The 10,599-nt window shown below is 44.1% G+C and overlaps 1 protein-coding gene across 1 annotated transcript; it reads right to left on the bottom strand.

Moving 5' to 3' along the window:
• Positions 1-634: 634 nt before the first annotated feature.
• RpL8 (ribosomal protein L8) lies at positions 635-9,056 on the bottom strand. Its single transcript, XM_065445740.2, has 6 exons — positions 8,978-9,056; positions 8,234-8,371; positions 7,471-7,623; positions 4,580-4,903; positions 2,806-2,892; positions 635-762 (listed from the first exon to the last, which is right to left on the bottom strand). Exons 2-6 carry the CDS (start codon positions 8,369-8,371, stop codon positions 688-690), a joined length of 777 nt encoding a protein of 258 aa, XP_065301812.1. The 5' UTR covers positions 8,978-9,056; the 3' UTR covers positions 635-687.
• Between the last annotated feature and the right edge of the window lie 1,543 nt (positions 9,057-10,599).

Below are 10,599 nucleotides of genomic sequence, written 5' to 3'. Positions count from 1 at the left end.
TTTCCCCCCTGGCTTAAAAGGAGCCCCTCAACGCTCACCTACATACTCGTACACCCATTCCTGCGCACGCTCGATCACGTCATCTCATACAGTGGGCACACGAGCATATCAAGCCACTATCCTACAGGCTCACCCTGGCACTTGATCTTATTGCACTTGGACGTGTACCGGACCTAGGCTTCTTCCAGATGTCATAGCACACTGATGTGGAAAGATACTTCAGTGAAAGCCCAGTGAGTGCCTTTGTTTGGTGCACTTACTCCACAATTGATCAGGCGCTATATATATGGGGCTCTAGTTGATTCGAACTCCATTTTGTTTTGAACAAATTTCCAGTCCCTATTGCAGTTTGAATTAATGAGATTCCACTGCATTTGTTTCATGTAATTAATACCAAGAGGTCCCATCTCAGTATTATACTCTGGGACCTCTTTTTGTATATACTATTCTACCATGTTCAAAAGACAAAACACTACTACTACTCATGCTTACAATAAAGTAAAAATATGCAGAGGCACGTCATCATGCCATGGCCAATACGACAAGGGAAGCAACATATGAGCGAATTCAAGAGCCACAGCTTCAAATTGTGTGGCAATTCTTTGGGAGTGAATAACACAAAACATTCCCTGCATTTGGTCGAGACATCTTGATTTATTATTAACACAAGCAACACCCAAGAGGAGTCTAATCGTCCTTGCCCTGAGCATTGACCTTGCCACCACGGATACGACCTGTCCTCCTGGCAGCGATGAGACCGACCTGGATGATAAGAGGGAAAACAAGTGAGCCTTTCTCATTCTCACGACACAGTCATTCTACACACACCAGCAGTCGTGCTGATACAAAATGTCTGCACACAGCGATAAAGTCAAACTCCAGCTACAAATCGGAGGCTTTTCAAAAATTTCACATGGCTGACTGAACTACCATTCTGCAAGCATACGTGAAGAAACACTTTATGTCAGCGCTGTACACCAAAAATTTGTGTTGGGTTCTCATCAGTGAATCGTCATTCACCAGAAAAGGCAGTTATTTCACACATTCAAACCTCGTTAAACAAGTTGCATCTGAGACCATACCTTTGTTATATGCAATATAGAAGTGGTTATAAGCATGTGGTATTTGTTACATGCTGATAACAGCGAGAAGCATTTTACATTTACTTTGTTATATCAATGTCTGACAAACAATACCTAATCATGCCATACTCCAGCAGCAATAACCTAAAAATAAATGTGCTTGCAATGCTCTATTAGGATGATGCGATGTCCCCAAACATTTCTGATAGCCATTTTACCACTCACAAACAGTGAAGTGACCAATTATAGCTAATTTAGCCAAGATGCCTCACTAAGAACATGTCACTATAACTGTCGAAAGCTAAAAATTTTACTATGGGCACCAAGCTAAAACTGCTATATTACTTTATTCAGAACCATGTTGTGTTAACTAAGCTTGCAGTTATGTACAGGAAAGATTTAAAGAAAAACAGCGCAACATGATTACACTAACAGCTGCACAAATTACAACTCCTTGATCACATTAAGATAGGAGCCCTTCATGTCCCCCCCCATTCTTCTTGCTCAAAATTGGATTGGTCATTTAAGAGCATTGCCCATACCAGGCATTACCAACTACCAGCTGCAACAAAATTCTAGGACAAGAAAAATTTGTTCCAGAAGAAATTTGTACTGTGAAAGTGACAAGCCACCGATGCTAGTAGAATGAACTTGAGAGCATCTGAACTGGTTTACTTCGAGATATCAATGTACAGCTTTCACTCTATGTTTTCTTTATAGTACAAGATTACATGACCCCTGCCCATCGCTAGCGACTTTGCTTTAGAAAGTAATCAGCAGACAATTGTTTAGAGTCATGGTATAAATGGGGAACTCTTTTCAAGTCACGGGTGCAAGCATCATTATTGGGAATAAGTGCTGAACACTGCAAGCTGTTCACATAGCACATGCTGGCCAATGCCACAGCAATAAAAAATTTCATTGAACTCTGGGATTTCACATGCCCAAATAAGAATTTTATTTGCAGGGGGGAAGGGGGTGCTCCGGATTAATTTTGACCAACTGGGCTTCTTTAATGTGCACCTTAAATATATAAGGGCACAAGCATTTTTGCATTTCACCCTAACCGCAATGTGACCACAGTGGTTGGGACTGAACCCATGACCTCGAGCAAAGCAGGGCTGATTCACAGCAAGGCCCTTCTGTTTAAAAGATAAGCGGTCTAAAGGCAAAATGGAAAAAATGACAGCCATTACCAGGTCTTGATAATAGCAAACTTTATGTGCTGTGCTCACACATTATTTTCGTTTACAAAGCCCAGAGTGGTAGGCGTTCATAATTATATAGTTTGCAATTTAATAAGGGAACAATAACTTATACTTCATAATTATTCTGTTCCAGCTGAACGATTAACTAAACTTTGTTTATTGCCGGGGCACCTTTTGTATTAACTACAGAGCGCCACTGAGTGGGATTCAAAGATCTTTTGCTGTTGTAACGAATTAGCTGAAGGTGGATTCACCGTAAGACTGTGCCCAGAAATGTCCCAATGAGCATATGAATACCAGGTGTTAACAGACCACTCTAATTTTGCCTAAATAAAGTACTAAAAAAATTGACATCTTGTTTCTCTTTATGCAAAAGCAACGAGGTCTAAAGAACAGCTCTCTTTATGCAAAAGCAACGAGGTCTAAAGAACAGCCACAAGGTTTCAAAAGTTGGAGCCCCAGCCAGCCTGTGCAGAGAGACCTCAACATAGCAGGCGGACAGCAAAGCAACTCACCTTGCGACCAGCTGAGGCATCCCTCCTGACAGTCGAGGCCTTGCCGATGTGCTGGTGGTTGCCACCACCGTGAGGATGCTCGACAGGCTGTGTGGGATGGAGAGGAAACAACGCTTTACACACAGAGCACGCAATGCAAATGCTGAACATAAGGCCTGGTGCTATTCTGAAACGCATGAAACAGCAGTGTAGAATGAATCACTACATGGGACATATTAATCAACCACTCAATGCACGCAGCTAAAAGGCCCTCCTCCCAAGAATGCAGATTTTATTATGTGTTCACATTAAAACTACAATTTTTTTATATTGTGAACCGCCAAGGTTTCCTATATTTTATGGCTGCACTGCATTAAGCTGAAACTGCAAGCTGCAATTTATCATGCAATTTGATGCAGGGTGGCAATGCACAAGTGTCATTTGAGTGATCGCCGCCACCTTTGTAGAGGCAGAAAAGAATGTGTTGCATCGTAATGCAGCGTGAACTTTCACCAATGACAGTTGAGAGCTCAGCCACATGATGTGATGCTCAGCTTCCTGGGACACAACAGATGGTGTTGCCTGCGCATCATAGATGGCGGAGAACTGGTGTTTCTTTGTCCCCGTCCCAGTTGCACTGCGCCTTTTGAATATTCATAGACACACCACAAAAATGTCTATTTTTGTGTGCAGCAGACACCATGCATTTCCAGCTTCAGTGCAACACTCTGGAAACCAAAAAGCTAGTTCTTTTGATGTTTTCGGAGTTAAAAAAAAAAAAACCCTCGAACCCTGTGCTGGGTTGGCACACACAGTAGTGGGGATGAAATTCCACTGCTCAGAAACAGCCTCTAGAGAGTTTCCACAGCATTATTCAGCACTAGAAATCATCACGGCAGGGATTCCAACATCCAACCACTGCGCCGCCCTGACGCTTCTCCGTTTTACCACGATAATGTTAAGGGCCCTGTGTCATTGAAAATCCAGCATCCACATTGTGCGTGAGCGAAAATTTCTGTATATATTTAGCTTTATGCGGGTTATATTGCCACATCATTCTATCTCTCCAAAGTTCCTCATACCTTGCTTTACATTCTTGACAAAGTTATTCCTCCGAAATTTGAGAATGACAGCCCACAAGCAAATGTCATTAAACAAAGCACCGACAGTGCAGAAGCTGTTAAGGATCTTTGAATGCTATCATGTTTTACTGTTAAAGGCAAAACTAAAATGCCCCAATTTTTTTTTTGTCAGCTGTCAGACTTACGGCAACTGTCTACCTTGCACATAGGGCCTCAAAGTAGAATGTCTGTAAAGTAGCTTTTTTTAAAAGCACCACTGCATTTCAAGTTTTATCACAGAATTAGCGAGTTCTCAGAGGACCATTCAATAATACGTTATATAAAAAGCTGCTGACATTATTCCCTGGTTCAATGGTACTATCCACCGAACAAGCTTTAAAATCAGTGAGGAAGATGCCTCCACCTGCTAATGTGCACTAGGCATTAAAAGTTTATGGACCATAAAACCTAGAAGAAACTGAGCAGTTTGTGATAATCGCCAGAAAAACTATACAATACTATGTTTTCACATAGACTTGTACAGTTTTGAAATCCAAATGCCAGGCTTCACACCCTGGTTGCAGAAATATACAGCTTTTTTAAAGATTCCACAGTCCATAAGCTTTTGACGACAACCGTACCCCTTTTTACACTGACCATGTGAGCACCCAGTGAGAACACTTGCCAGGACGGACAAACCACAAAATGGAACAGAAGAGCAGGGCAGCACTCACGTTCATGGCAACACCTCGGACCTTGGGCCACGAGTTGCGCTTTGCCTTGTACTTGTGGTACGCCCGGCCGGCCTTAAGGATGGGCTTCTCAACACGGCCGCCACCGGCAATGATGCCCACCATCGCGCGGTTGGCTGAGGGCAGCACCTTCTTAGCGCCCGAGGGGAGCTTGATGCGCGTCTTGCGTGTGTCGGGATTGTGCGCAATCACAGTGGCGTAGTTGCCCGACGTGCGTGCCAGCCGGCCCCGGTCTCCGGCCTTCTCCTCAACGTTGCAGATCACCGTACCTTCAGGCATGACACCCACAGGAAGCACATTGCCCACCTGGCAGCGAGGACATACACAAGAAAGGAAGAAGTCAATAAAACAAGGGGCTTTCAACAGTCGGAGTAACTGCTTCACACCAAATAATGGCCCCAGCACTCAGCACAGAAAGTCTGTCTAGACACATTGCAATGTGGTCACAGCACAGCTGAACTAAAATTCAACCAACGAGGGAAATTAAGATCATATCTAGCGATATTAACCCTTTGAGGGCCAAAGAGGTAAACATGCGGCCCCATGAACAGGTCTCAAATGGTTGATGCCGTATATTTACGGCACAGCCTGCATATTTGAAAAACTCGCCAATTTTTCCACTCTGTAGCCGAGCAAGCGCTCCCACTCCATGTGGATACCACGAATTTATCTTTCCCTCCTTAATTTCTTGGTTTTCATATTACGGCTTCTTTACACTGGTGTTTCAGCAACCGCTCACGCAGTGGTTAGTTTTGGTTTTATCTCGCAGGCTGTTTCCATTTGTTGCGCCCATAAAAACTGATGTCTACCTGGTTTTTAATCTCTCAAAGGGTCATCGCTAGATGCTCGCTCGTTTATTGCTCACAGGGGTGCAAATGGATCTGTTCACAAGCAGGTGCCAGTATATACAAACGATGCCACCATATACGAAAAATGCTGCAATGCCTGGGTGACTCGCAAAAACTTACTACCCCTCATTGGTAATGGGACGAAGGATTACTGCAAGTTTCTGACTCGTTTGATTTTGCACTCATACATACACACTGTTCAATTACACTATGGCCATGTACGCTGGTTGCTCTGCTGCAAGCATCTTGAGCAGCAATTCCTCTGATGCTCACAGCCCAAGTGCCAAATCGGAATACTATATCTATTTCTGTGTATCTACTTTTTATTCTTATTACAACTATTTATGCAAGCCCATCTGTATTCAAACATTTGTCACTTTATGGTCACAAAAAATTTAACTATATTTTTTTTAAGTAGGCCAGTCTGAAGATTATAAATTTGCAATGAGGAACATCAACCCTGGGCTGTTGCGTTTGGCAAAAAAGCTGACCCTCAAAGCATTAGTTCAGGCTTATAAGATTTTTTTTAGCTTGCTGCACAAAGCAAAAACCGTGTCACACGAGTATCTCTCGAGTGAATTTACACATAAGTTGTGAAGTGTTGCTCGACAGCAGTGCACACAATTGCAACTACAATCAAACACCTGCAAAAGGTTCAGTGATTGCACACAAGTCTCAGCCAGCAATTGGCATTTGTGCAGGGCTCAGCAGTCGCTCAGAAACAGCCTCTAAAAAACTTCCACACAGGTGGGCTTCACTTCAGTTGTAGAAATCATCATTGCAACTGCTGCCTGCCCTCACAAAGCCTTTTTGCCACGTGCCAAAATTGCCACACAAACTCCTTGTCTGTTGCTGCATAAAGAATTTTTTAATTCACACTAAAAACATTTCAAGGTTTGAATTCGAGCCTACTGTGTCCATAAGCCAGCACCTTAAACCACACTGGCATGCCACCAATACTGTCGCAGTGAAAATTTAGTCTCTATCAATAACTCGAAATTATAAGCACTGCCTTATTGAGACCAGGAGAGCGATAATATTTGGAACTTTTGAATAATGAATCAAATGTCCGATTCAATTCAGTCTTCAAATTGATTAGTAACTGTTTGTATAAGTGAATACTCTTTAGAATACCTTCAGAATATTTCATAACCTCATCTGTGTCCAATTAAACATAACAATGGAGCAAAAGTACGGTAAATTTTCACCATCGTGGGCATAGGATAGACTGAACCGTGTATAGCTACAATGACCTAATGGGCAAGAGAGCACAGCTCCAGGTGAGACAGATGTAAACAGCTGCGTGGCGAAAAGCCGCATAAGAAAAGTCGTCCCTCTAGTCGTAGGGAGAAGCTCAAGATCCGCACCGAGTGCTGCCACAACTCAAAGGGAAGTGCACTGCTGGTGGAGGCATGAGCTGGCATGCTGCACTCACACCTTTGGAGAGGCACACTTCACCAAGGAGGTTTCGAGAACACTGGTCCTCTATAGAAGGTTGGATGAGACGCTGGGTCACATGGTACTGCAGTGCAGTGGCATCTTCCCACCAACCCGCACATAGGCACTGCCTACCACGCTTGGGTTTAAGACGGAGAACAGCAAGAAGGTTGGGGCCGCCAAGGTGACCAAAAGACGCCTCGAGTTTTGGTGGCAGCATGAGGCATTGCCCTGATGACTATGTGAACATTTTTGAAGTTCATGAAAAAAACGTTTCCAGGGTTGTTGTTTTTTTCCTTTTTCTTCTTTGAGGTCAAGCTTATTGAGACATGGTCAACTACGGCGAGCCGATATAAAAGGAAGGACCACGATCACCATGCGCCTAAACAAAATTAAAAATTCGTCATAGTTGACAAGATTCATTAACTTTGGTTTGCAACGGTAGGTACCGCACAAGCATACACAAATGATATTTACAATGTGTGGCTCACTATCATCAAGGTGCCTTAGCCATTGATGGGCACTGAAAGTAGCACTCACTAGGTACTGACAAGAGGCAGGCAGAGCATGGCATGCCGGCATACACACCTGGAGGGCAGCCTTCTTGCCGCAGTAGACAAACTGGCCAGTGTGCATGCCTTCTGCTGCCAGGAACAGTTCCTTCTTGAGCTTGTACCGATACGGGTCACGAAACACCACCCGTGCAAGGGGGGCACCACGGCCGGGGTCATGCAGAATTTCCTGCGACCACAAAAAAAAAAAAAAAAGTGACACTGAGGGGTGGAACCAGACAGACCAGGAATGACAGCTGAAGAATTTCTGCTTGAAGTTGCAGCAACAAGACAGTGCCAGGTAATCATTTACTTTGAGCAAAAACATAGGCAACATGCGGCAAATAGTTCGCTGTTGATGATGTGGTAACCAGCTTATAACGGATGCATTATGTATTGCAACGCGAGAGCCAGGGTGCACCGTGAAAACAAGGAACTGTAGTATTGCGCATCACTTGTGTGCACACAGGTAAAGAGCGATTTCATTGACATACTATTTCAATGAAATCACAGCAAGACCCAATGCCTAGCTGTATTTGAAAAAAAAAAATTCCACATTTTCGCCTTTGTAGTAGTTTACACGGTAGTAAGAATTGACATGCTGCAAAGCCTCACTGGCTTATAACAAAGTGGCCCCAGATCTTACCAATCGCGCAACGAACAAGTTAACGCAGTTTTGCACGAATATTGCATGCACGACTACGTGTTCTATATGGCGCTTCGCCCTTTCGCTTCTCTGCAATATGCCCAAACTGAACTTCAAAACATGAAAGGTTCGAGTAAGAGAACGGCCACCTCACCTTGATAATCCCCTTAATGTAGCCATGACGCTCGGCGAAATCGACGGCTCGAAGCTTGGGAGCTCCTTTCCTGTGCTTGTTGTGGGAGCGGAAGACGCTTCCCGCTCCTTTACGCTGAGCCCGGATTACTCGTCCCATCTACAACATTCGTCAAGAACAGCAGCACTGCGATTATTCACTTGCCAGTACTTGACGTGCATATCGTACGACGCGCGGCAAGCTACCCACTGCGACCGACGTTCAGTCAACGTGAGAACAAGCAAGCAATGTTTTCAAGCTTCCCCATGCCTTACGCTGCAGCTGATTTACTCGTCCCAGCTAGGGCAATTGTAAAGTCAGAACAGCAGCGCTTGAGCGATTCGCTTGGCTTGGCACGGTTTACGGAAAGCATGACGCACAGTGTGAACCTGCACCTTGCATGCATAGCGACACTGGAGGAAAATTCGCGACGTCACCATCAAATGAAGAGTGAATGAACATCTAATTTCTACTGCATTACTGCCCAAGGGCAAGTCTAGTCGGAGAATCGGGCTGTCAGAACACGCTCAGTCGCCAGACATGGCAAGCTTATGAAAGGCACCGGATAGCTTCACAAAATTCACAATATTAAAGTAACACATTGGTTCCAGCGCCAAAATAATGTGATAACGGTGACGAGAAAGCCTTACTGCACTTATTACAACCTAGGATGGTTACCGCCAAAGTTATTTCACGAGGAAATTTGTGGATTTAGAAAACACTTACATTTTCGGTTGCGTATCCCTCGCCTTGAGCGAACGCAAAAAGGAAGATGGCCTCTTCGTGTTGCACCGAGGTGTCGTATCTGGTAAGGTTAAAAAGCTTAATATAGAAGAACAAATATACACGTAGATATAATAAACTATTATAGTATATTAAAATAATGTTTCATTATTTTTGAAAGGCAACATTTTTTACAAATTACACATTAAGTACATATAAACTAGATGGCGCAGCTGTAACACCTATTTTTGAAGCCATGGATCCGTGTTTAAAGCAGACGACTTTGAGGCATCAGAACGTGGAGGAAGGAAACTCCATGCATCAGAATTTGCGGCTGTCCACGTGGCCACACATCGCAGAGCGCAAGACCGTAGAGAAATATATGAACCATGAATGCATGCTAGATACACCAGCTTTATTAATCTAATTGTTCATTTTCAGATCAAACATGACGGAAACATGCCTACCGATTAATTACACTCTAAGAAAAGTTTACATCCTTTGAATCTTATCTTGCCACACAACGATAAACGTCATCTGTCTTGTCCGCATTTCCTTTCTTTAACGCTGCGAGCCCGGTACTTCCTAGTAAGGAACGGCATGCGCGTTATCAGCATGACATAGCATTGCCGACAGGAAAGTAGAGGGCGCGGTGTTTTCAAGAAAGGAAACGCAAGCAAGGCATGCAGATGAGGACTGCTGTCTGCACTCTAAAAACAGTTGCACCCTTTGGGGTGTATATTTGTCCCACAACAATAATCGTCATCTGTCTTGCCCGCGTTTCCTTTCTTCCCCGTGCTGCGAGCCCGGTAACGCTGCGAGCCCGGTACTTCACAGTCACGAACGGCATGCGCGTTATCAGTGTGACGCGCAGCATTCGCGACAGGAAAGTAGCGAAGGCCGAGTTTTCAAGAAAGGAAACGCAAGCAAGGCAGATGACGATTATCATCCTGAGACAAATATACACCCCAAAGGGTGCAATTTGTTTTACACTTAAAACTGTTGCACCCTTTGGGGTGTAAGTTTGTCCCGCAACAATAATCGTCATCTGCTTTGCTTGCGTTTCCTTTCTTGAAAACTCGGCCTTCGCTACTTTCCTGTCGCGAATGCTGCGCGTCACACTGATAACGCGCATGCCGTTCCTTACTAGGAAGTACCGGGCTCGCAGCGTTAAAGAAAGGAAACGCGGGCAAGACGGATGACGATTATTGTTGTGGGACAAGATAAGCCCCAAAGGGTGTAAATTTTTCTAAGAGTGTAGAGCGTTGCAGATTTACACCCGAAAGGGTGCACATTTTTGTAGAGTGTAATTGAAAGAAATCGCTCAATGAGGAAATCGCAGTGAGCCCATGTAAAATGAATGAATTCTGGGGTTTTCGGTGCAAAACCACAATTGATCATACGAGGCACACAGTAGTGGGAGAGAGAGAATTTGTAGAATAAAGCAAAATTTGAGATCTCGTGGATGGGGCCCCTACACTCTTAAGCAAAACTACACCCTTCTGTCACAACGATAATCGTCATCCGTCTTTTCCGCATTTCCTTTCTTTAAGGCGGCGAGCCCGGTACTTTCCAGTAACGAACGGCATGCACGTTATCAGCACGACATAGCATTCTCGAAAGGA

This window comes from Dermacentor albipictus, chromosome 1 (genome assembly GCF_038994185.2).
Source record: "Dermacentor albipictus isolate Rhodes 1998 colony chromosome 1, USDA_Dalb.pri_finalv2, whole genome shotgun sequence".
NCBI classification, from domain to species: Eukaryota; Metazoa; Arthropoda; class Arachnida; order Ixodida; family Ixodidae; genus Dermacentor; species Dermacentor albipictus.
The sequence above is the reverse complement of the archived record's forward strand: the minus strand, read 5'-3'. Positions and strand labels throughout refer to the sequence as shown.

Coding starts and splice junctions, on each gene's coding strand:
- RpL8 (XM_065445740.2), bottom strand. CDS start 8,371: ATGGGACGAGTAATCCGGGCTCAGCGTAAAGGAGCGGGAAGCGTCTTC. Junction 2,893..4,579: donor TCCGAGGTGTTGCCATGAAC/GTGAGTGCTGCC, acceptor CATCCCACACAG/CCTGTCGAGCATCCTCACGG. Junction 763..2,805: donor ATGCCTCAGCTGGTCGCAAG/GTGAGTTGCTTT, acceptor CTTATCATCCAG/GTCGGTCTCATCGCTGCCAG.